The sequence below is a fragment of the Xiphias gladius genome, chromosome 15 (assembly GCF_016859285.1).
Source record: "Xiphias gladius isolate SHS-SW01 ecotype Sanya breed wild chromosome 15, ASM1685928v1, whole genome shotgun sequence".
Lineage (NCBI taxonomy): Eukaryota > Metazoa > Chordata > Actinopteri > Istiophoriformes > Xiphiidae > Xiphias > Xiphias gladius.
In genome coordinates, this window is record NC_053414.1 from 8,577,129 (window position 1) to 8,604,437 (window position 27,309).

General features: G+C 41.1%; 1 protein-coding gene across 1 annotated transcript; it reads left to right on the forward strand.

Annotated features, from left to right (window-relative positions):
* Nucleotides 1-5,084: 5,084 nt before the first annotated feature.
* LOC120799682 (cdc42-interacting protein 4 homolog) lies at nucleotides 5,085-27,290 on the forward strand. The gene is made up of 14 exons (XM_040144949.1): nucleotides 5,085-5,212; nucleotides 11,441-11,556; nucleotides 11,675-11,728; nucleotides 12,476-12,623; nucleotides 12,787-12,849; nucleotides 14,372-14,476; nucleotides 14,731-14,859; nucleotides 17,070-17,216; nucleotides 17,688-17,849; nucleotides 22,023-22,132; nucleotides 23,563-23,695; nucleotides 23,812-23,879; nucleotides 24,585-24,691; nucleotides 24,783-27,290. The coding sequence occupies exons 1-14, from the start codon at nucleotides 5,189-5,191 to the stop codon at nucleotides 24,926-24,928; spliced, it is 1,512 nt and encodes a 503-aa protein (XP_040000883.1). The 5' UTR covers nucleotides 5,085-5,188; the 3' UTR covers nucleotides 24,929-27,290.
* The last annotated feature ends 19 nt before the right edge of the window (nucleotides 27,291-27,309 follow it).

Consider the following 27,309-nt stretch of genomic DNA (forward strand, 5'->3'; position numbering starts at 1 on the left):
GAGAGAGAGAGAGAGAGACGGGGGCATAGCACAGTAGACGTATAACATAAAGATGTGTAACAATAATGAGACTAATAATAAAACTAATAATTATAATAATAGGGTGAATAATAGTACTTATAAAACTAAATAATAATTATAGATATTATTATAATTAATAATAATAGAGGACAATCATAATATTTGAATCTGTGGGTGTTGAGCAGGATCATGGGGGCAGTAGGTGGTTTGCAGCCACAGATCCAGACTCTGCAGCACCAGGGGCAGAAATATTTTCTATTTTTTTCCACTGGGATCGAGGCAATACATGATAGTTAGCACTAAGCACAAAGTTTAGCTGAGGCTGATGGGAATGTCATTAGTTTTGCAGGTATTAGGTCACGAACCAAAGTTTTGGACAAATTTAAAATTTTAGCTGATGATGGCGCTAGAGGAAAAGTTAAGGGATCACCAAAGTTATTTCAGTTCATCCTGTTGTGACGGTGTATGGCTGCACAAAAAGTTCACGTCCAGTAGGGGTCGAGAAATTGAACTCATAACCACAAACGTCAACCTCATGGTGGCGCTAGAGAATATCACCAGCGTTATTAGGATTCAACGTCTGGGAAGCATGAATGTCTTCACAAAATTTGCTGCAAAATCCATAGCATACAGTAGATGTTTCACAGGATGATTGAAAACTTTGACCTGGTGGTGGCGCTAGAGGAAAGGTCAAGGGATCATTTGATTTTTTTTTTAAATATGAATGATGCACAAAGACATAGTTTAGTATAGTTATTTACGTACAGTGTGACACATTCATGTTTCGGAGGGTAACCTGAAGAAAAACTATAGAAGATTCGGGGGGGGGGGGGCTTTATTAGAATAAACTTTAGCCTTGTAGCATTTATTTTCTTTCTTCTGTCATCCGTGCACAATTTATTTGAAATTTTGCATATAAACACATAGTACCTAAAATTATGTAGTATATATGACAGATTTTTTTCATTTAATATTTATATGTTTATCAGTGAAAGATGTTTTTTTTTTAATATACTTTTTTGATGTTTGATAAATGGTGGTGTCCTGTAACGTGTAATCCCACGTGGGATGGGCCAAATGTTTGGCCTGACACAGAAATACAAACTAAACCACAAAAAATGGAAGTTGTAGTAGTACTCGTAGTAGTAGTATTTCCCAGAAAATAAAACCAAAACTAAAAGGTTCTGTGACATAATTCTATTGATCATTGATTGATGATACTGTTGTTATCAAAAATGTTACTGGCAGCTTCATTAAATACTATGGACAAGGCTTTAAAGTAAAGCTTTAATTTGTTTAATCAGTTGATTTGGGGAAAAGGAACCGGCTGAAGGTTAAAGCTTACACGCCAAATTAATTCTTCAACTAACAATATTATTTATTTATGTACTCAGTTCAATTTTTGAGAAACTTTTTTGCTACGATTTGTCAGTTTTGGGGCCCCACAGTAGCTTCACGTGTGACACAATAATTAAAACACCCAGATACATAGGCCCTCAGGCTGTCCTCTTCCCTTCTTTCACATGCTCCATGTATGTACTTCAGAGACCGTCAGAGTGGGGGCGTCAGATGTTGAAGGCTCTGTGAGACATCAAAACTTTAAAAACACTATTTGGCCCAAGTTCTCCTGAGGCGTACAGGTTGACAACAGACGAGCTGCAAGTTCGCAGGACAGATTGGCGCCACCCCCGTGCCACAGGACCTTCACAGACTTGGTGTAGTCTCGGCATGTAGGCTGATGTAATCTAACAGAAGCAAAGAGAAGTCAAAACGTTGCTGGGTGAAGTAGAAGAAGACATACCGCTGGAACTGACCAATATATTACTAAAGTACCTGTAATACTTTTCTTTTTATGATGTTGCATTTTACGATGTTTTTCTTAAAGTATTTGAAACCAGTCACATGTGACAGTTGTACAAAAACAACATAACTGGAGAAAAAGTTGTCATATCAGACATGAATATACATTCTCATTTCCAGGTATTCCATATTTAAATTCGGCCTTTGGGTTCTGCATCTCGATTAATGTAAATGCTCCTCTTGACCTGGTTAAAATTGTTCAACATGAACCAAAATTTAAATGTTTATTATCTGTTATAATTATATATATATAGCTTAGGATTTCTGCAACAGACTGAATTTTTTTTTTTCCATCCAGATGTTAGAAAGGTCTTTGATGATTCTGGGAATACCTTCAAAACTGTAGGGAAAAAATAGGGAGCTTTAGTTCTGGGATTCCAATGTAATGGATCACCAAATTCAGTATGCTTCATCCTCTGGAGACCATGAACGCCTGTACAAAATTTCATGGCAATCCACCCTGAAATTGTTGAGATATTTCCGTCTGGACCAAAGTGGTGCAAAGTAACCATGTACATTTACCTGAGTACTGTACTCAAGTACAATTTTGAGGGACTTTATTTTTCTTTTGTTGAAGATTGGAATTTGACCCACAAAACATGCGATCAGATTGTAAAACATGATGCATTTTTATAGATTAAAGTACCTGGCAGAAATAAAGTTATTCAATCCGCTTCATCCTGACCATCTAGCACATTAAACTGCTCCATTCACACGTAGGCATCAGCAGTGCCGGCTGATAAAAACCCTCTTTAGCCATACTTTTATATCCTGATGTTGATACATATCACAATGTAGTAAATCTTTTAACTGAGTTTACACCAAGAAACCATATAGATAAGAATAACCTTTTTTCACTGACTAATCCTGTGGATTCAACACATGAACAATCAAGACAGTTCATCACGTCCATGGCTGAGTTGACCTCTCTGGGAGCCTCGAGGTATAAATTTGCTGTCGGGCGCCCTGTTGCCTCCAAATTCACATCAAATGTGCTCAGAGGACACTATAGGTGGCGGTTTCATTATATTTTGCATAGAGACCCAGACACCAACCCTTTCTCCTTAAGTGGAATACTTATACTTGACGATGGTTGACAAGGGCTCACTGCGTGAGTAGTCAAATTATAAAAAAAAGCAACTGACACATTGTGAATTTAGAGCTTTTGAATACCACTGGAGGTCTGAGGCTTTACCCAGATGGTAATCCAGTCTTTATCACATGGGGGGGAAAAAAAAGAAAAAAATCCTCTAAATCTTATTGAAACGTATTGCTATGAAGCATTCCTGCTGAGTGTCTGAAAAGTTACTAGCGATGACCTAATACAACCAACAATATTATTTGCATAGATACTTCAGCGTAAACAGCATGGCAAAATCTCTGATGGCTGACAGTTTTCCAATGTTAGAATAAGTAGTCAGGTCCTTTACTTCAGTAAAAGTATCGATGCAACAATGTAAAGATACTCCATTGCAACTAAAAGCCCTGCGTTCAAACTCCTTCATAAGTAAAAGTACAGATGTATATAACCAGCAAAATGTACTTAAAGTATCAAAAGGACATGCTCTGCAGAAAACTGCGACCCCTGTGATTGACATACTATTACATTACGTTACGTAGTGTAGTCCAGTGGTTCACAAACTAGGGACTGGGCCCTCCTAACAGTCGCCGTCAGACAAATCTGAGGGATCATGAGATGATTAATGGGACAGGAAAGAAGAAAAAAACAACGTTCTGCTACACAAATTTGTATTCATATTTTTGACTTTTCTATAATGTTTGTTTTTTTGTCAAATGCTGAATAATGTTTTTCCTCTCTGGGCCTCAAACGAGTATTCAAACTAAAATGACACCCAGTGGAGCGCAGCCCTCCGCCAAGGCCGGTGTCGGACAACATCCGTCAGACTTCAGAGAAAAAAAGCTGAAATTCATAGTAAATGATCCGCATCTGCCCCGAAATGCAGTGGGTTCTTCCAAAGAAACAGGCAGACACAGTTGAAAACATCATTTCCTTGGCGCAGGCGATGAAACCATGTGAAAAGTTAACAGAGGAAATCACTCTTTTGTAGAACAGCTGGTGTGACAAGGGGCCCACAAGCCAAAAAAAGTTTGGAAACAATGAGAACTTGCATTTTACAAGATTATCATGTTTTTTTTTTTTGGTTTTTTTTAAATGAAATCTTGATCTAAAAAGTTACTAGTACTTACTTTCCCTCTGATATGTCGTAGAGTAGAAGTTTAAGGTGGCATAAAATGGATATATTCAAGTAAAGTAGCTCAAAATTGCACTTAAGGTCAGTGCTTGGCAACTTTCCACCACTTCCAGTGGGACTGTATAATCATCATATTGCCCAGCTCTATTGACCTATATCAGTAATACTCCAATAATATAATAATATAACACTAAAGGGGCAATTCTGCTGCATAATGAATATTTTTTTTATCCTGGTACTTTATGTACATTTATATGTATACATTTATACACTTTTACGAAAGTATACATTTGAATGCAGGACTTTTTCTTGTAATGGAGTTTTTTTTTTTTTAACATACTTTTACTCTGACTAAAGCATCTGGGTACTTCTTCCACCTCTGGGAGGCACTGACCGACATTTTCATTGCCCGACTTAGTCCGGTGATTTACTCGGGACTTGTCCAGTGCGGTTAATGATTTATTTTTGGTTTAATCTCTCAGGTGCGATGCGGCAACTGGAGCGTGTTGTTGTTGTTTTAGTGCCAGAGAATGCGCGTGTTTGTTCAAAGGTTTTCACGAGCACTTATGACGAAAACAAACTAAAGCGTATTCAAAATAAAACAAATAGAAACACCCCCCTCTCTCTCTTCCTTTCTCTCTCTCTCTCTCCCTTTCTCTCTCTCTCTCTCTCTCTCTCTCTCTCTCTCTCCCTTTCTCTCTCTCTCTCTCTCTCTCCCTTTCTCTCTCTCTCTCTCTCTCTCTCCCTCTCTCTCTCTCTCTCCCTCTCCCTCACTCTCTCTCTTTCCGGGACCCAAACTTGTTTCAGGAAAAGCGCCTGAACATATTTTTTCTCTCGCGGGCCTGGAGGAACAGGACGGCCGCGTCCGTGCCAAGGAGAAGGCGTAGACTTCCTCCACACATTTCCTCCGCCATCTCCGCTTTCGAGACTCTAAAAGTTTTGTGGAATCGCTGTAACCAGAGGAGCTCCCCCCCCCCCCTTTTCTTTTTTTTTTTTTTTTTCCCCCCTCCACCACCTGGGTGCTTCTTTCTCTGCTCTAAAACAACACAGAGGGATTCCTGCGTTTTTCCTCAGACACCCGAACTTCTGCGGACATGGACTTTGGAACGGATCTGTGGGTAAGTTGACAGCTGACTCGGGAGAAGCGGAGCCCGGTGGGACAAGTCCTTCACACAAAGTACCTTCAACATCCCCTAAGACGAAGGCTCTCCCGCTATTGTTTCCGTCGACACAGTTTGTACACGGGTCTCTTGTCTTTCCCAGGGTAGGCCTGCGTTGAGCAGGCCTAGTCTTGAGACAGCGGCAGGAGTCTATCTGTAAAGCCTCAAGCCAGAGGATTTCGCAACTCCTGCTGCATACCTTATCATAAGGAGAGGGGGGGGGGGGTTATTGCTCTTTCTGGCAGGCCGTGCATTCTTATGCGCTCGCTGGTGTAGGCTGAAGGTGTAGTCCACCACCTTTTACTCGTTCGCTCCTCCCTCATGTGCACGCCTGGACCGCGGCTTCGCTTTGCCAGGTGTCTGCCCGGCCGTCCACGGACGAGGGGGTTTCGTTCGCGACAGCGGCACCCCTCGTCACATCTGTCGCATCTGGTCAGCGTCTCAGCTGCCGAATCACAGCTCCAGTCGCCAGGTCGGACGACCTCCAAAATCCCGCACGCCAGCCCCGAGCACCAGTGCCCTCTGTAGGGTCACTGAGCACCGAAGTGAAAGGGCTGCAACTACTTCGTTGTCAGATTAATCCTTGGATCTATAAAGTATCAGAAATGGGGGCTAAAAAAAAACGCCTATCTCTATTTTCTAAACCCCAAAATAATGCCTGCTAACTGCTTGTTTGTCTGCCCCAAACCACAAGATATTCTCTTTACGTCAGAGAAAGGCAGGAAATCCTCCCATTTGAGAAGCTGGGACTAAGGAATGTTTGGCATTTTTTGCGCGATGATCAATCGATTATCAGAATAGCTCTCGATTCATTTGCCACTGAGTGACCAATCGTTAACCGACCGATCGCTTCAGCTGCACGTTGATCACAGTCAGACCAACGTAGAGGATACATGTTATATACAGCACGGTGTGTGTGTGTGTGTGTGTGTGTGTGTGTGTCTGTGTTGTGTCAAACAAAAAGTCCTGTCCGGGAGAGTTTAATAGTTGGCGAGAGCAAAGAGAGCAAAATTTCCCCGGGAACCCTGCCGCGATCGCGGTCAGAGTCGGACTTACATGCCACTGAGATTATTCAACAGTTCAGCACAGAGTGGGGTGAGGCTGTCGGGCTGTGTCTTCAGACGATGGAGGAGTTGACGCTCAGGAGTCGTTCAACTCCTGCTGCTCGTGGTGCGGGAGTTCGGTGGGGCGTGCGCTTTATCAGACCCAGTGTGGCAGAGAGCCGGGGGATATCCAAGCATGAGCTGAAGCAACTGATCGATTGGTCGTTTGACAGGAAATGAATCATTCGCCAGGGCTGCAACTGGAAATTATTTTCATTATCGATTTAATTAGCAAGTTCTTTGTGCCACAAAATGCAAGAAAATAGAGGGAGAAAAAAAGGGCCTATCACACTTTCCCCAAGCCCAAAGTGATGTATTAAAAGGGCTTGTTTTGTCTGATCGACAGTCCAACACGAAGATATTCAGTTTACTATCACATCAGACAAAGAAAAGCAGCAACTGCTCACATTTGAGAGGCTGTAACCAGTAGATGTTCTGCATTCTTGCTTGAACAATGATTCAAGTGAGTCATCGATTATCCGTCAGTGATTCATTTTCTGTTTGACCAACTAATCATTTCAGTCCTGTCACCAACCGTTTTGATAATCAATCCGTCGTTTAAGTCATTTTTCTGGTATTCACTTTTAGTCCCTACTACATCTTTGTCATTTTTACATGTGTGAGAAATTGAGGATATATGTGTGTGTGCATGTGATTGTGTGTGTGTGTGTGTGTGTGTGTGTGTGTGTTGGGTTATTGGTAGGCTTGTAGTTTCTATTTGTGGCAGATCCACGGCCTGATGAAATGTGATGCAGGTGCAAACACTAATTAGAGCTGAAATGATTAGTCAATCAACAGAAACTGTATCTAAAATATTAACTACATTGATAATGGATTCATCATTTACTTAATTAATTTGTTCAGCAAAAATGGTAAATAATCACTGGTTCCTGCTCTACAAATTAAATATTTTCCTTTTTTATACTACCCCCCCCCCCAGGTAAATTTAAAGTGGGAAAAATCGTCAGTGTCTGACAGAACAACCAGTATAATCTGTCAGTTTGTATGAGCTCCTCTTCATCAAAGCTGTGTCCAAAATCCAGGACTCCGTGCTCTGTATGGCTGCGCCTCTCCATCCAATGACACATGTTTCAGATGTCTTGTGTATCAGTTTAAGCCACATTTCCCCAGAAATCTGCCAGACATATTTGGTGTCTTTGGAAATTGTGGGATTTCCAGTTCTGTGGGTTTGCTTGTTGTTACTTCTCTTGGATGTTTGACCCTCGCTGACCCTCGGTGTGCCGAGCCCGACTCTAGAAGGCTGCTTTCGCATTCATCCGTAGAATGGGGGAAAGTTTCTCCGTGGTCAGCTTTAGAGGCGCTCTTGGCTGCCTCCGATCGTACTGCCCGTACGGTACGCCCCAGGCGGCTGTCCACCCACTGTAATCTCGTCCCGTAGGTACACGAGAGCGGGTTGTAGCTTAACATACATTGTTCACATTTAAAACAGTGGAGGCAGTGGGGAGTCCAGCGGCCAAAGGGTTAAAGCGCATAACACAAAACTGCAACATCCACGGTTCAGTTCCCGTCGGGGGATGTTCTGTCGCATTTGATGCTGTTGTCATACCCCGCTCTCTCTGCCCTTGTTTCCTGTCTCTCCGTCAAATAGATGAAAGATGGAGGCGGTGGTGGTGGTGGAAACTTAAAGCTGAGTTTAAGGCTTGTACTTACGAGCATGATTTTGTGACATTACAACTAGTTTTCGGGGCCAATCCTGATCCAATATCCAGGGAACACAACTGTGATGCGGAAACTTGAAGCCTCCATACACCGACGTTGGACTTTTCAGTAAAACAGGAGACATGTTGTGTCCAGCAGTTAAAATTTTAACGTTTTATAATATTTGCATATTCCTAGATTCTAGACTTTCAATGAAGAAGAAGGACTATATGTAATTTTATGAACTTTCATTGATGTAATTGATTTTTTTGAAAACCCATATCAAGTACAAATTAGTATTTCTATATATCTTAAAATATGTCTGAAGGGGGGATTTAAGTTTTAATGGTGCAACCCATTTTAGCATTTTACTACTTAGAAAAGTAGCTAGTAGTTACTAAGAAACCGATTTACAAGTAGCTAGAGCAGCCAATCCTGTTGTTTGGTAGCTTACATTGTGATTTATATGAGCTAGAATCCGACCTCAGATCAGCCTGGATCAGGAAACACTGCTGTGTTTCGTCACAGAGGGGGGGTGGGACTAGTCCGACTGGCTCCAGCGTTTGGAGAGAGGCCCGTGGGACCGTCAGTCACAGGGCGGAGGTTCACATTGAGCTAATGATTATCTCATTCCTGAACCCTCTCTGTCTCACTATCAGTATTTCCTCCTCTCACACAAGCATGCAGATGTATTTCAGTAAAGTAATGGGGCGTAGCAACATAAGTGGGAAATGCATGAAGGAAGAAGTGTCAAATATTCTTCACAGACCTTAAATCTCTCTATCAAGATCAGCATTTGCAGTGTGTTTCTCGGCCATCTGATTTCCCTGATCACTGTCCTACCTGGTGCAGGTTTCTTCCGGCAAAATGTCCATTTCGCTCACATCATTCTTTTATATATTCTAATCCTGTTCCTTCCCCCTTCCCTGCCTTCTCCCAGCTCTCTCGTATCCAGGACACTGCTATCTGTGTTACTGTTTGATCTCTATTTAGCTTCCCCCTCCTCTGAGGACTCAATATCTATGTCTCTGGCTCCAAAAGACCCTGCAGCCTCTTTACGAATACACACAGACATACACACACACACACACACGAACAACTGAGAGGTGGAGTTTTTCTCTGTATTTCACAAGAGAAACAACAACAGAACCACCCTGCTCTGTTTGTGCATCTTGTATCCGTGTATTCATACTGTTCAGTATTGTTGTCACATTCTTCATCAGCGAGCTCTTTATTGTATGTCATGTAACTGTGTAGATGTAAGCCAGTGGGGACAGAAAGGACAAATGTTACCTGTCTAACAGGTTTGTGTGTGTGTGTGTGTGTGTGTGTGTGTGTGTGTGTGTGTGTGTGTGTGTGTGAATGTTTTGAAGGCATGGATGTGTGTTCGTTTTTCATTCCTTACTACACCTTTGTACTTTTCGTGTGTGTGAGAAATTGAGATAAGGAAGGATACCGTGTTTGTGTGTGTGTGTGTGTGTGTGTGTGTTGGACTATTCATAGGCTTTTATTTTCTATTTGTGGCAGATCCACAGCCTGATGAAGTGTGATCCAAATGCAGACACTAATTAGAGTGGATTAGTCAATCAACAGAAAAATGTATCTAAAATATTAACTACTTTAATAAGGGATTAATCATTTATTTAATGTCTTTTTTGTGTGTGTGTGGAAAAAATGGCAAATATTTACTGGTTCCCGCTCTACAAATGTAAATATTTTCTGGTTTTTATAACTGAATATTTTGGGGTTTGGGCCTGCTGGTCGTACAAAACGAAGCATTTTAAGACATCAGCATGGGCTCTGTTAACGAAACTCAATCCACAAGACTATTCTCGGTGTCTGTGGATGTCAGATGCTGGTGCATAATGTTCATTATTTTTTGGACATTAATGCACTCTCTCAGAGCCTGAATATAGAGGGTTGGGCAATAATCAGTAGAACTAGTTGATCTGGTCAACAGAAACTCAGTTGGTGATAAACGAGTCACATTTCAAGCAAAAATGCTAAATAGTAGCAAATTCCATTCAACTGTTGGTCAAACAAAAGAAGCAGTTTGATGGCATCACATTGGGCCTTGGGATATTTTTTTTTAACATTTCTGACATTACATAGATAAAACGATTGATCAAGAAAATAATCGGGAGATTAATCAGCAGCCCTACAACATATCTCAATGCCACAGCTTTATTTTTATTTAAGTAGCCATGTTTTATCACAGCAGTTTGCTACGGAGTCTTATTTTCTGTCACTCACTTAGTAGACACTAAGTGGTGAGAAAATCAGATATGGTGGAAGCAGTGACTGTACATTCTGTACTGAGGAGCGAGATTACACGAAAACCAGGAATGTAAACAAACAAAGACACAGTATCGCAAAAGGTACGAATTAAAAGAAATGTTTAAAAGCCACAATAAAAAAATGAACATTATATGAACAATGTAGCAATCGTGGCCCTTCTTATACATTAGTCCCAGAGTTTCGGGGGACAAAAATGTATAGAAAAAATTGAAAAAAACGTTGTCAAGTTTGATATTCAGCGTCAAACTCTTTGCATGCAGTACCTGTCAGAAATAGAGCTGTAACTAACAATGGTTTTATGGTTGATGGATTTTGCTAATTATTGATTCATTGCTTGATTTATTGTTTGGTCTATAAAATGTCATTGCCCATTGCAATATCTTGGAAACCCAAGGAGTCGTCTTCAGTTTGTTAATTTTGTCCGACAAACTGTCCAAAACCCGTAAATAGTGAGTTTAGTTTCACACAAGAAAGAGAAAAGCAGCATATCTTCAAATTTGATCTTAAGTGATTAATCAAAACGGTTGCAATCGACTAATTGATCAATCAACTTATCTTTATAGTTCTACTCTGAAATGCGTGACCCACAGACATCAGCAGACACCTCTTATGATTTCCTGCTGACACTGCAGCCAGCCTCATGACTCGTTTACTACTTGTTTCAGGGGGCTTTTTGGTTTTCTGCTTTCAGTCTGGTCTTCAGTAGATGAAACGCGTAACCTGGACTGAGGCAGTGTGACCGACTTGGCCTGCCTAAACACCTTACACCTAAAAAAAACCTCAGTGGTGTCACCATGTGGTGTCGTTGTGTGTCTGTTTTGGGTCCTTGTCCCGCTGCGTTGTCTTAAATTTGGACTGTGCATTAAAACGTCTACAGCGCCAACCAATGCCCGCGTAGTCATTGTTTCATTTCAGATCCAAAAACGCTGTAGAGTGAGTACAGAGACAAAAGGATGAAAAATCTGTCACTATCCAAAATCCACAGTACACTGCACTGTCAGCTGTGTGTTATAGGTTTGCCATGACACCTGTCAGCCTCTGGGTTTTCTTCGGCAGAGGCCGTTAGCGCCTCTGCCGCACATATGTGCGTTTACCAATGTGTTGCTCTGTGCTGTCCCTCTCCTAGGACCAGTATGACGTCATCGACAAGCAGACGCAGTCAGGCCTTGATCTGGTGGAGCGATACATAAAGTTTGTGAAGGAACGGACAGAGATAGAGCAGAGCTACGCCAAGCAACTCAGGTGAGCCCACCGGGGTTTCTTCCTCTTCTCAATGTTTATTTGTATCTACGTGAAATGTCATTGTGTTTTTTCACGTGTGTGTAACGGAGAGTCACGGTGCTTCCTTTACGCCGAACAGGAGTCTAACCAAGAAATACGCCAAACGAGGGAGCAAGGAAGAGCAAGACTGCAAGTGAGAGACCAATAAAATGTCCAGTCAATCATTTCCCGCTCATTTCTCTTGAAATGACACCTGAACGTTCGCTAAACCCCTGTAGTTGCCGCGAACCCGACAAGCTCTCCATTCTCGCACAGCACGTGCAGATTTGCTCCAAACTGCTCCAAATTCGCCGGAAATGTTCAAACCGTGGGTCTTCAGTGTCAGACAGTACAGAAGTGGGCTTCTCATCTCTAGCCGTTGAATGACTTGAGTCGTGGCTAGCAGGTATTCTCAGCTGTTGCTAGCCAGCATAAGCCAACGTTAAGGCTGAAACTGAGGACTGACGCTAAAGTCGCGGGCAAAAATCTTCAACATCCTTGCCAGCTGATGAGCCATGTAGAAGACATTATTTGTATATTTCAGGGTAGAGCTATTTAGCCATAGCATCATAGTACAATATTGAAATATTGTAAAAACATAATTAAAATGTTATTTATTCTAACATAACCTTAGGATGGTTTGGATGATTACTGCAGATATTAGAAGAAACATATTTAACACATTGGTCCAGTTTATGCTTAAATTTTTTTTTGTTTTTTTCAAACAGTGAGCCTGACTTGTAAAAGAAAAAAACGAAAACAGCTTACTTTAGAACGGATACAAACAGTTTAAGCCACTGATTGGAAAATCACAGCTCAGGGGTTTGGCTAATGGTCAGTTAAATGTTGGTCTCCACGGCTGCGAGCTTTTGCCTAATTGTCCCTTCCCCCCCCGTTGCAGATTCAGCAATCACGCATCGTTTCAGGAGATCCTGAACGAGCTGAACGATTACGCCGGGCAACGGGAGCTCATCGCTGAAAACATGATGACCGGCATCTGTGTCGAGCTCACCAAGTACCTTCAGGAACTCAAACATGAACGGAAAACAGTGAGAGAGGGAGGAGGAACACACGGGGGAGGGAGAAAGCAAGGGAGGGAGAGAAGGGAAGAAGGAAGGAACGGGGAGGTTTGGCAGATTGCAAATTGACCTGATACGCTGTGTCCTCATCTCTAAACTGCAGCACATTTACCGCAACCTCTTCCCTCCCCAGCACCTGTCTGATGCAAAGAAGGCCCAGCAGACTTTAGAGAGCAGCTTTAAACACCTAGAAAGTGTGAGTCACTCGTTGTCGCTGCTTGCAGACGCCTAGGTTGGATCACATAATTCTTACTTGAAAGTCGATTCACCCAGATTACAGGGTCCATTATTTCCCACAATCTCGCAACAATTACTTGAAAGTTTTCTTGAAAGAACCGATTTAATTTAGTGCTAATTTTAGGGCAAATGGAACCAAGGTTCTGAAATCTTTATTTACTTTTAGTTTTAGCTGCTTTTGTTTAGTTTAAAAGCAGGTAAAGATTTATGTATCACTCATTTATTGTTAGAAATTCTATTCTTCATATACTGTAGGTTGAATTATAAGTTTACTTGTAGAGAACTTGCATATTTTTGCATGTTTAACAGTAACAGACAATAAGACTCTCGCCTAGCTCAGTATTAGGAATGAATTAGAAATGTAAGGGACTGAACACACTCTATTTCACCTATAGTTAGAACCAACTGACATGGTTCTTTTCAAGAAACACCCAAGAAAAAATATTAAAAATTTACATAAATGTTAAATGAACAATAGGATTTTCTTTGTAGTACTGAAAAAAAAAATGAATTTAGAAAATCGAACAGCAACAACTTTTCTTTCTTTCTTTGGTAGAAAGTGGTTTCAATCAAAACTGTTCACAGCGGGATGTGTGGATTATTCACAGTAATGTATGTACACTGGAAACACATGAATATTTTAAATGTAATTTTGGTACCACTTGATAATAGGGCTCCCTTTCCAGGGGGTTTATTAATTGTAGGTAGTGACTATATCAATGTTAACAGATGATCTTCTAATGCTTAGACCAGTTATTAGCCATTAATTAGAAAACCTATTGTGTTGCCAGGTTTTGAAAAATCTTTGCTACTTTTGTTTGGCGCAGGGATCCTCTCGTAAAAACATTCCTCCGTAGTCCGACCAGTGGACAAAAATTCCAGTCGGGACCCTTAGTAAGTTATCTGTTATTACACATCATTACTATGTTAATAATCCATCAAATAGTCCAGAGGTCCTGCGGTACTTTTACAAAAGGTCAGAAGTCCAACAGTGAACTGAAGAGTGAAAATGACAAAACAAGTGTCCTGCTGGAGGAGGATTAACAGTAGGGAGACTGTTCACCGCCTGGCAACCCGTGGCTTATAACAGGCGTATTAAGCTTTAGAATACGACTTATTGACCATTAATAAAGCCTTTGATGGCAATTTATGATTTGAGCACCACAAACAAAATTTCACCTAAAATTACCTAAATTTTTCCGGGTTTAGCAGCAGAAATCTCTTAGAACAGATAACTTTATTTCAAATCCAGGCCAAAATTAAACCAAAACTATCTTTGTCACTAAGAAAATATGAAGTGGGAAAATATATCAGCTGGACATTTTGTAATTTGGGTGAACTGACATTATTTTGGTGGACAGTCCGCTTGCATTTTTATTATCTCTAGTGGGACTCAACTCCCAGAATTTTGCGTTGGTAATACGACTAATGCTCTGTTCATTCAAGTGTATTAAAGTTTATGTGTGTGTTCATGCCTGCAGACTAAGAAGCGCTTCGCCAAGGAATGGGCGGAGGCTGATAAAGCCACACAACAAGCAGAGAAAACAGAGAGTGACCTATATGCCACCAGGCTCGATGTCGAGAAAGTAAACACACACACCTTAGCATCAGCAGCTGAGCCCTGATTTTATTCACCTGTGGTTTTTGAATAATTTTCGGTCAAAACAACACTTGAACTCTTCTCCCCTCCTGTCCCTCCCTCCCCTCCTGCCTGCATCTACTCCTGCCTTTATCCCACTTTGCATTTCGTTTTGCATATCTTCCTTTCTCCCTCTTCCTGCATCCTCTCATCTTCCCCTCCCTTTCTCTTCCCCCACTCCATCTATCCTTCGCTCTCAAGGCCAAGCAGCACGCCCATGCCCGCACACACACGGCGGAGGAGTGCAGGAACGACTACGCAGCACAGCTCCAGAAATACAACAAGGAACAAAACTTATTCTACTACTCGGAGATACCGCAGATCTTCAATGTGAGACAAAGACACACATGCACGCGTTCACAATGCAGTAAATCTGGGCAGAGCTCATCTACCTGCTACTGTTTACTACAAACCAAACACAGCCATGTATTGTCCTTCTCCAGTGGGTTCATATGCATTTGAATGTATGACGTACAGTCCGGTCCATAAGTATTTGGACAGTGACACAATGTTCATGTTCTTGCCTCTGTACACCACAACGATGGATTTGGAACGAAGTCATCAAGATGTGATTGAAGTGTAGACTTTCAGCCTCAATTCAAGTGGTTTATCAAAAATACCCCATTTACCGTTAACATAGAAATTACAGCCATTTTTCTACCTAGTCCTTCATTTTCAGAGGCCATCATTAGACTGAAAAAACAAAACAAATCAACAATTGGGTACATTATTAAAAAGAAGGAATACACTGGTGAGCTCAGCAACACCAAAAGGCCTGGAAGACCACAGAAAACAACTAAAGTGGATGATCGCAGAATTCTTCCCTTGACGGCGAAAAATTACTTACAACATCTAGTCAGGTCAAGAAAGCTCTCGAGGAGGCAGGTGTATCATTTTAAAAGTCTACAATCACGAGGCGCCTTCATGAACCTAAATACAGAGGGTTTACCGGGAAGTGCAAACCACTGGTAACACTCAAGAACAGAAAGGCCGGATTACAGTTTGCAAAAAAGCATCTAAAAAAACCTGCCCAGGTCTGGAACAAGATTCTTTGGACGGATGAAACCAAAATTAACTTGTACCAGAATGATGGGAGCAGAAAACTGTGGAGAAGGAAAGGAAGAGTTCATGATCCAAAGCGTACCACATCATCTGTCAAACATGGAGGAGGCAGTGTTATGGCATGGGAATGCATGGCTGCCAGTGGAACTGGGTCACTGGTGTTTATTGATGATGTGACTGCTGATAGAAATAGCAGGATGAACTCTGAAGTGTGTAGGGCTACACTATCTGCTCAGATTCACCCAAATGCTGCAAAGCTGACAGGACGGTGCTTCACAGTACAGATGGATAATGACCCAAAACATACTGCAAGCTTTTCAGTACAATTCAATTCGATTTTATTTATATAACGCCAAATCATAACGGAGGTTATCTCAGGGCACTTTTCATGTAGAGCAGGTCTAGACCGTACTTTTTATAGTTACATTTACAGAGACCCAACATTCCCACATGAGCAGGCGCTTGGCGACAGCGGCGAGGAAAAACTCCCTTGTAACAGGTAGAAACCTTGAACGGAACACGGCTCGTGGTGGGCCGCCCTCTGCCCCGACCAGCTGGGTTGAGGGAGAGGGAGAGGGAGAGGGAGAGAGCGAGAGAGAGAGAGAGACGGGGGCATAGCACAGTAGACGTATAACATAAAGATGTGTAACAATAATGAGACTAATAATAAAACTAATAATTATAATAATAGGGTGAATAATACTACTAATAAAATTAAATAATAATTACAAATATTATAATTAATAATAATAGATTATTAAAGAATATTTGAGGCAGTGGCTGTTCAGCAGGATCATGGGAGCAGGAGGTGATTTGCAGAAATACCTGCAGAAGGCGACAGGAAGAGAGAGGAGAGAGATGAGAAAGCACAAAACTACAGTAAAGATAGATAAGAAGTCAAGTTAGTAACAAGCATTTTCAAGGCAAAGAAACGGTATATTCTTCAGTGGCCAAGTCAGTCACCTGACCTCAGCCCAATAGAGCAGGCATTTACCGAAGACACAACTGAGAGCAGAAAGACCCACATACAAGAAGTAACTGGAGGTGGCTGCAGTAAAAGCCTGGCAAAGCATCTCAAAGGAGGAAACTCAGCATTTGGTGATGTCCTTGGGTTCCAGACTTCAGGCAGCCATTGACTGCAATGGATTTTCATCCACGTATTAAAAATAATCCTTATAATTATAATTATGTTGGTTTGTCTAATTACTTTTGAAAAGTAATTACTATGTTTAAAAATGGCTGTAATTCCTAAACAGTTAATGTGATATTTTTGTTGAACCACTTGAATTAAAGCTGAAAGTCTACACTTCAATCACATCTTGATGGCTTAGTTTCATATCCATTCTGGTGGTGTACAGAGGCAAAGATACGAAAAATTGTGCCACTGTCCAAATACTAATGTACTGAACTGTATAAACACAGACAGTGACTATGACGTGAAATCAAAGGAGGTTGTTGTACGGTTGTGTGGCGAACAGAAACTGCAGGAAATGGATGAGCGGAGGATCCGGCGGCTGGCGGAGGGCTACTGCCAGTTTTCAGACATCGAAAAGAAGGTACTGCCTATCATCTCAAAGTGTCTAGAGGGAATCTCTGCAGCAGGAGCGAAAATTGATGAGAAAGAGGTAAATGTTAGATCTTCGCAAGACAATATAATGTGTCTATGTATGTTGTGTACACACAGTAAGATCTTTTTTTTGTTGCATTGTTCCGCCCACATATTTAAAATAAGGGAACAGTGAACTTGCTGTGTCTATTTTCTGACTTTGAAGAGTCATAATGCACAACCAGTACAACTCTAGTTTGATTTTTATAGATTTTTCCAAATATTATACCTTTTTTGTGCATGACTATGTCTCCACAAGTGAAAAAAGAATAACATACAGTATTACATACAGTGACGTATGTTTTAGACAATAAGGGTTCAATTTTTAGCTGTAAAATTAACTCTTTAATGTAAAGACAAATATCAGGCAATATATTGTTACTAACTTCAGACATCCAGTATCAGTTGGGCTCTGTTGCGCCAACACTTACTGACGTCCGACCGTCTGTTTCCTTGAAGTGGGTGAGTGTCTGTTTGCTCTTCCCTGCAGGACTCGATACTGTTCATAGAGCAGCACAAGTCTGGGTTTGAGCGACCTGGAGATTTGGAGTTTGAGGACTACAGCCAGGGAATTAAACCAGCGACCTCTGACTCAAGCCTCAATCCGCCCAAAGTGCGCGCCAAGCTATGGCCTTTCAACAAGAAGCACAAGGTGAACTTGCACTCAGATTTGCCTCTCGAATATCTTCTCTGTCCTGTTTGGATCCTCTTCTTCAAATGTGGTTTAGCTAATCCGGGCTAACATGTGGTTATAAAGCTAAAATGATCCTGTAATTTCAAAACCATATAACTTGGTTCTTTAAATGCAGTTAACAGGTTTGACTTGTTCGTCTTGAAACACTGCATTGTCTTATTTTGAAATAAAGTCTAAATGCGTAGTGGAAACAACAATCAGTACTCAAATAATTGGCTGATTGAATGATCAGAGAGTGCCGCAGCCTAATTCATTTAAAGATTTAACCATATTCTGATTATTATTTTGATTATTAATCATGTATTATTGGATTATTATATTTATGAAATTAAATCCTTGCTGAAACCTCTTTTATAGCAAATCAAATTGACTCCAAAACAGACATTCAATTTTGAGACCAATTTTTTTTTTTTCCAATTGAGTGAGTTCAGTAATTTTAAAAAGCTCCGACAAACCAAATAGATGCTCCCCAAAAAAAAAAGAGTACAAAAATGACGTTTCAACATCAGGTCAGATAGTCTTTCATTGCATCCTTTTGGTTGATATGTAACTGATATCTCAGCGTTTTGTCTTGTTCGCACTGTAAATAATATGAAGTGTACATGATGAATGGGCTCAACCTGGGATTCAACACCGGGGTTGAATCAGGGGAGGCCCATGCAGTACATGGGCCTCCCCTGATCCCTAGTCACACTCTCAGGTAAGCTAGTATTACCTAATGGGGGGGGCGTAATGTTGAAATGTTGGGGTTATATTCAGTATTTTCTGGGAGCATCCAATAGTGTGCAGGAACCTTTTTTTCTTGATATTATTGTATAATATGTAATGTAGTCTTTTATGGGATTTGTTGACATAAGAAAAATAAATATCACCAGACTTATCCTTCAAATAAATAATTTTTCTTAATTTCGAATAATGACATAAACATTTCTCAATACGCTTCTAAGAAAAGGTGTCATGTTACAGCTAGCTGTGGTTTAGGACTTGAAAACCACTCCAGCTAAATGTTAAGACCATTTTTAAGAAACTCAAAACAAAACAAAACAGAAGTCTTGTGTAAAATCATTAGCAGTCCGCTCCTTATGAAGAGCAGGGCACAGCTGTCTTCTCATCTTGCTCCGGTTGACCACTGTAGAAGTTGAAAAAATGTCGCTCTCATGGCCCCGTAACAATGCTTTGAAATACACACAGACACGCACACACACCCACAAAACTCAACACACATTCCACTCATGTCTTCCCCCACCACCCTGTGGCCTCAGGGGCCAATTCTAATTCCGGTCTGCTGCACAGACTTGCCCAAAAACACCCTTTGTGTTCTCAAAGTTTTTTTCCGCTTTATTATAAAAATCTCTGCATCTCTTTGACTCACTCTCCTCTCCCTCTCTTCTTTTCCCCTCATTACCAGTGTCATTTTCTCCCTCCTCTGCTCCTCTTCCTCTGCTCCCTGTTCCTCCACCTTGTCCCTTTTTTCTCCCCTCATTAGCTTGCCCCTCCTTCTTTCTCTCCCCCGTCCCGTTTCCCGGCCAACAGCCCCCCTCTTCCCCTTTCCCTCCCCCTCTCCAGGCTGCAGCGCTCCCCTCTCTCTCTCTGTCTGAGGGAGATTAATCGCTCTGTCAAACCTAGGATTTCCACCTTAAAGATATTACACAAACCTTGCTCGGTGAGTGACACTCCCGTCTCGGCTGACTTCGGCTCAGGCCAGAGCATCGTCTTGCTGTTGTGTTCACATCCATCGAATTGATGCTTTTTATACAAATAAGCTGTTCTACCTGGACATTCTTACTTTGTACCTGTGCTCTTGTAAAAAAAAAAACAGTTCACACGCTTGTTTTTGTAAAATGTTTTACCCATGTGGTATGTTTGTTGCACACTTGTCTCATACTGAGTCTCCATTTTCCCTCTGTCTAGATATCTCGTGCTGAGAAGCACATGGTAACGCTTGTTATTGTTACATTGAGGGTAAACTTGAAAGGTGCTTAGGTAATAGAATTCTGGTGCTGGATTCATTTCAAGGGGGAATAGCTGACTATTTAAGGAGTAGCTCCACTCTAGATCTTGCTGCACTGACCTACGTGGGTTGAACGGTACAAATGCCCCATCACACTAGGAAGCGTCACAAATTCTTTTGCGTTTTATCCACGGGCTACTGAAGAAATGAAGAACCTCTCCAAGGTTGCTAGCTCGATGGCTTACTGTTAACTAACCTAGACTGTTAGTTAGCAAGCTAGTAAGCTTGAGCCATGCAGGTACTGCGGATGCCGGACTCAAAGATGGCGCACGCCTGGCGCATAAGCAAAAAAAGTTTTTCAGCTACTTCGCTTGCTTCCGCGTTGTGCATCCCACGGCACGCATGCATCAGTGTTTCCCCGGCTTGCCTCGCCTGCATGGTCGTGCTCTCCCATAGGCTTTACATTGTGTTGATGTCACGCAAATAAAACTCCCTTTTCTAGGCTCTGGGACGTTTTACAAATATAGAAAAACAAAGAATAGAAAGACCTCGTTTGCAATTGGAGGAGTCCTGTCAATAGTTTTACTGGGGATATTTTTCGTTGCAATGCCACAGGTGGCAACTGGGAAAAACTGTCAGGAAGGCTCAGTGGTGGCGCCTTATCCCACTGTCTTAATATATCCATGGCTTGATCTAACCCCAGTTTGGAGAAGGGTCTACCTGTGGACCTCACATCTGGGGACGCCAGGTCTGCAAACTGATGGGTCCCCTGATGTGAGCTGTAATTTGTTTTTTGTCAGGTAATTTGGAGCAATTTGTACCTTTTATGAAAGAGGTTAAATAAAGTGGATTGAACACAGCTAACAAGCTACGGTAGCCTCCTCCATTTTGGACTCTCCTGGTCTCTGTTGCCTTTATAAGTCGGCACTGTCGGGGCAGATGGCCGTTGGTCAACATTGGAAATTTGTGTGTCAAAGTTAAACTCAATGCAAAAAATTCACACAGATTTACTTTGCCATAGTGAATAAATCCAGTGATTCCATTTGCCTCACCACTAGCTGGCAGTGCAAGCAGTTTTTATTGTCTGGGTGCAGTTACTCTTTCATTTATAAAATCAAATGCATTTTTCTAATTGCAGAAGGCACTATATTTTTCCTTTCAGGGAACTAATTTAACTCAGTAAATCAATATATTAACTTTCTGCCCAAACTAAAAACCAAAGAACCAAGCCTTAATTCTGTAATGTCATGTTTATATATCACTTAAATCTGCATCTTGAGAACAAAAATGCAAACAGTGTCTAAAATATTTCATTGGACAGCAGAACAAAAAAAAAAGGGGGGGAGTGAAAATAGATAAGTGTATATTTACATTTTAAATTTACATTTAAAACAATTGAACAGAAACATTTTGTTTCAGAAATACAGTCACTGCTACTTTGGAAATACAGTAGTACAAGTTTTTGTCTTGAATCTAAAATTTCTTATCGTCATTAATACCTAGATGCATATATTTTAGTGGGTCAAAAGTCAGGGTTACAAAACAAAGGGTAAGCAAGCTTTTGTAATTGTTACTCCTAAATTTAGGAACTCTCTCTCAAAATCTCAGAGAATCTAAATCAGTTTGTTTTTTAAAAAGCGCCTTAAATCTAATTTGCATTCATCATAATTGAAATTATTTTATATACTTACCTAAATGTACATCGATATGGCATTACAGAAGACAGAGCGTTACTTGTTGTTTCTGTCTATGAGTGTGTCTGTACAGTATGCACCAGCCACAACCGTGACGCAAGAGAAATTCACTGGTATTCTCCTTTGGATAATCAAGGAGTGTCACGGGATGCTAGGAGGTCGTGAGCGGTCTTGCTTCTCACTCACTCCGTCTGTAACCATGTGTGGGTTTTTTCTCTGTTTTCCCTTTACTGCTTTCATACCTCGACCAGGGTTTGTTTCCTTGACATGGAAGAATTATGTGGCTCTCTAATTAGGGGTCTTTGACTAACAAGCTCTTTCTCAGTATTAACCTGTCGGTCTGAGCGTGGAGGTCTTATTAGCAGTGGGAAAGGGAGCTAGAGACAGGGAGGAGTGACATCTGGTGGTGAGCGTTGCATACATGATGCTCAGGTTGCTTAACTGTTTGTGTGTGTGTGTGTGTGTGTGCGTTTCTGCGTCGTTTAGCCGCCGGCTGCGGAGGACTTCTCTCACCTTCCTCCGGAGCAGAGGAAGAAGAGGCTGCAGGCGAAGATTGATGACATCGCCAAAGAGCTGCAGAAGGCGCAGGACCAAAGGTGACATCATCATCGGCAATGTCACAGCCATGGCTGAAAAAAAAAACACACTTACTCTCACGATTTTCGCAGTAATCATCCAAAGTTGTTTTGGACTGCATAAAATGGACTTGTATTCCACAAAATACAATAGGAAGGGCTGTTAGGAGTCATTTTTTTGGGTACTTTTATCCATGGACACACAGTTAGTTACTCCAGCTACAGCTACAGAGTAGAGATATTCATGGGGCCCAGACTACAACTCATAATGACCTAAGTGCAGCCTAACTGAGCTGCTAGCATGGCTGTTTACCAGCTCCTGATGGTGGTTTTGGAAATTAAATCACAAAGCTTCCAACCACATCGATACCCCTGCTCTTTTTGGAGCAGGACTGCTTGTATATGCTTAAAATATCAGTGGATATCCTGGTTAATTAATGCAGCTTGAATGATTTCAAAGTCTTTGGAACTCCACCAGCCCTTGAAGTTATTTCTATATGTCACTGATTATCCATGACTAAATGAGCACTTTAATTATTATGCATTAAGAGTTTTAACACTGAGCTACTCTGCTTCATCAGGACCATGTGGGTGTAGCTTGATCAAATATGATTGACAGTGACCTGGCAGCACGAGCAGCAACGCAACAACTCGTGTTTTGATTCACATAACGTTAAGTCTCGATTAGCGCATGGACAATACATGTCTTTATCTTTGTCCAACGTCAAACCAGTCAGAGGAGCAGAAATGGAAAACACAGATGCAGACACATCTCATGTGAAATAACCGAAACAGCTAACGTTAATGTAGAACCACGTTGCTCATAGAAATAAACTGAAAAGCAGTGTTTTCAGGGCCATTTATGATAGGTTTCAGTGACATCAAAAAGTTAGCTGTCACCTCACGGGTGACATAGAGTATATCTCTTATATAGCTAAAGGTGCCCACATACTTTTGTGTACTTCTGGTCTGGGGCTTTTTTTTTGCGTTGTTTGGGACAGGCCCCTTAGTTCCAATGAAGGGACATATTGGTAAATGCTACATGATACATTGGTATTTTAGACAACAGTGTACTTAGCTTTGTGGCAGCAAAGTTTGGGGAAGGTTCTTTCCTGTTTGAACATGGTAATACCCCTAAGCCAAGTCCATAAAGTTTCACTGTTTGGTATGGAAAAAACTTGACTGGCCTGCACAGAGCCCTGACCTCATCCCCACCCAACACCTTTGGGAGGAATTGGAAAGCCAGGTCTCACTTCCCACCATCAGTGCCCAGTCTCTGATGTCATATGCAGTAGTTTGACCAGTCCCCTCAGCAGGTCTTCCCAAACACTTGTATCAATCCCTCCCATCCTTATCAGCAGTGCTGCACATGAGAGAAGCTTCCTTAATCAGTGCTGATGTTTCCATAACAATAAGACTCCCCACCCCCCAACCCCCCGTTTGACCTTCAGTGAAGCGCTGGAGAAGATGAAGGGCGTGTACGAGCAGAATCCACAGATGGGAGACCCCTCCAGTCTGGAGCCTCAGATCACAGAGACCGCCCAGAACATAGGGCGCCTGAGGGGGGAGCTCGCCAAATATGAGGTACACACGCACACACACACACACACACACACACACACACACACTTTGGTCATGATGGTTGATATTTGAAGTATTTTTGCATTTTTCAAAAACTCCTTATTTCTTGCTCACTACAGTCGTGGCTGTCAGAGGCAGTGGGTGGAGAAGAATCTTCCAACACCATCAACAATAGTACTCAACATGGGTAAGGCCTGTCTTTAAAGGAAGAGTTTGAAATTTTGCAAATACCTTTACTCGCTTTCTTGCTTGAGAGTTAAATGAGAAGATCGATACCACTGCCTTGTGTGTGTGGTAGATATGAAGCCTGCATGCTTACTGCTGGTTGACCACACTGACTGTGGGTCACACAATGTTTTTTTAGGAGTTTTTTGTTTTGAAAAATGTTACAATGGACATACTTCAGTGTTTGTTGTCTTTTTACCACAGCAACATTGAGCTCTTTCTTCCTCATCGTCACATTTTTCTGAACATTGTGAACAGTGCTGGTGGAAGTCCCTTGCTGGGCAGGTGGAATTGATATCATTAAAAAAATGACTAAATTCCATTGGGGTGATCTCGCTCCAGGGTCCTGGTGTTGTGACTGCTCACTCACTGGCATCTCTTACTGGGACGACTTACTGGGACACTTAATTAAATGAAATGGAGCCATTGTTGATGTTATTTACACCTTTGCTTTTCCTTCGTCAAATTGTCATCTTTGAAAAGGGACTGTAGAGACTCATATTAAAGAATTTGAGGGAGACACACAGATAATAGAAACGCAATACAGTAACTGGAAAGTAATTCATGTTTCAGGGTTTTTTTAGAATCTGATTAACCAGAAGTTATGTTTGATATAATAATGAATATAATGCATCTATCTGTAATGACTGTACATGTGTTCCTCCAGTGTTGTAGCAGCTGAACAGCCCCATAACATCTACACAGAGTGTGACGATGAGTTTGACGACATGGAATCTCCTATTGGCCAGTGCACGGCTCTGTACACCTTCGAAGGTAGATTTTAATATTCAAACATTAACTTGTTCATAAATAGATCTCCTTGTAGCCTTTTATGCATCTCTTACATGTGCGTGTTTGTGTGCAGGCAACAGTGAGGGCACCATTTCCATTATAGAGGGAGAGCTGTTGAGTATAATGGAGGAGGACAAAGGAGACGGCTGGATGAGAGTCCTTAAAGCCAGTGGAGAGGAGGGCTACATACCTTCATCCTATGTCAAACTTTCCCTGTAACACACAAACACACACACACACACACTCAGCCAAACACACACACACACACACACACATAAAAACTAAGAGCTCGTGATGGGAATTAGGAGCCAAAGGTGAATACAAAGTCATCCACGATAATTGGAGCTGCTCTCTACATCTTTTATCTCTGCCAGTGACGTGTATGGTGAGATGAAAGTGAGTGATTATAAAGCTTGTTATCAAGGCTGATTGCCATATTATACACACCCTGTCTCTGCTCGCTGTGGCAGAGACAGGAAGGCTGTCTCTAAACACAGACTGTCAGTCCTGTCTGATCTTTCTAGATTTCAGCTCTTTTAAAACCAAACTTTTGAATGTATACCTGAACTTTTTGTCACAGTGGCAGGTGAAGACTTGTGTAACATATTCGGCATCAAAGTAGCCTGACACTTCATTTCTTTGTGTCAGTATATCCACCCACTTGATTTTCTCGCTGCCATTTCTAATAACCTGCTGAACCTTTCCTTTTTGTAACTCCAGCCTTCTACTAAAACCTCTTTCCTGACAGGATAATGTGAGTTTTGTTTTTTTTTTTTTTTTAAATCATAGTGATGTGATGTTTAATGACTTATAACTGGATAAAAACCACTACTCTATAGAGAGTCCACAAAATATAATATCTCTCAATGGACTGTCAGTAGAGGATAGGATAGGATTTTTCTTTTTGTTTTTTTCAACGTCTGTCTTATAACAATAGTCAGGTGGCCATATGAAAACTGAAGCGGTGTTTGCCGGCCCAGAAGACATCCCTTCCTTATGCACTCCCAATGTAAGTGATGCAGGACAAAATCTACAATCCTGGCTTTGTGCAAAAATGAATTCCAAGGTGTTTCTGAAGCTAATGCGAAGCTTCGGCAGTCCGAGTTTGACTAATCAAGTGGGGATCTTCTAAAGCTTCAGTGCTTTTTAGTACAAAATTCGCTTTTTGCGTTACTATCCCTCCACTGTAGCTCAGCAGGAAAAAACTGGGGAACCATTAACGGGAAATTTCGTACTAAAAAGACTAACTTGGGAAGATACCCACTTGATATGACAAAGTCAGACTTCTGAACTGCTATATTAACTTCAAATAAACACTGGAATACATTTTTTACACAGAATGAAGAATGTAGATCTTTTCCCCCCATCTCTTACATTGGAAGTGCATTAGGAAGCTATTTCTTAAAGGCCACTATGAACCGGAGGAATCATTAGATAGCAAAAACTGTTCCATGTACATATGGGCAAGCAAGTAATGTTACAAGACAGACTTGAAAAAATGTGAACCTGAATCCTTTAACTCCATATGATACATTACAGTTTCTCTACTACAGCAAAGATTTGCATGAAAACTTGCTTTCCAGTGTTTTTGTGAAATTTAAAAGCACAATTGTTAAAAATGATCAAAGTTCAGTAAAAATACAGAATTTATCATTTTCTAAATCCTGTGAACTGGCTGTATTTGAGGTTGCGGCCTCTGTGCAGCTTCAGAGATCATCATATAGCACTGACATTGTGAAATCTGATAATAGGTGGCACTCAAAAGTAGATAGTAGGCAATCATTTAGTCACGTTCCAATGTTGCACAAAAGTGGCTGGACTCTTGTGTTGGAGCAGTCTCAGTTCTGGGAAACAAGTGGTGCTTTGGCTATTTTTATTTCTCATGTTCTGGTTTTACATGGTGTAAACCACCTATTTTCATAGTGTGAGCCTCTAGACCTCTGAATCTTGCTCTTGTTGTCTTTCTGCAAAAAAAAAAACAAAAAACAAAAAACAAAAAAACTTATTCCATTATTCCAACTTGAAATGCAGACGACCTGTTCAACCAAATTTCAGAAGAATCAATGACACCAGGATAGATTTCAGAGGGATGAAATGGGGGTTTTGAGATTTAGCTCCTCGCCGGATCGCTGCCAAGAACGATGAATGGTGAAAAATAACATTTTTTAAGCACTTTTAAAATCTGGTTGGATTATTTAAATTATAATTTGTCTGATATGGTTTTCCCACATAAGTCAATTAACTAGTAAAAAAGGTTTAACTGCTGGACACTAGATGTCTCCTACTTTGCTGAAAAGTGAGGTTTCAGCGTACATGCACCAGAGTTTTTCAAGTTTAGAGAGGTATGAGATCAAATTTGGTGTCAGCACATACCCAATTCTGCACAATGACGGTCAAACATCCGAGAGAAGTAACAAGAAGCGCAACATGATTTTGGAGTGGAGACATAAGGTTTGCTCATCTCTTTCTGTACCATTCTGTCCTGCACTAGTAAATGTTTTCTCAACATTTAAGGGGTATTATTGTATGTTCCATTTTTAAAAAAGAAAATGTATGAATTTACATGTATCATTTGAGTCATAAATTAGAAAAAAAAAAAA

Excerpts from the sequence above, each read along its gene's own strand:
- LOC120799682 (XM_040144949.1), top strand. The coding sequence starts at position 5,189 with ATGGACTTTGGAACGGATCTGTGG. Across the intron at positions 14,477-14,730 it reads CCAGGCTCGATGTCGAGAAA|GCCAAGCAGCACGCCCATGC; the intron begins GTAAACACACAC and ends TTCGCTCTCAAG. Across the intron at positions 17,850-22,022 it reads CTTTCAACAAGAAGCACAAG|CCGCCGGCTGCGGAGGACTT; the intron begins GTGAACTTGCAC and ends TGCGTCGTTTAG.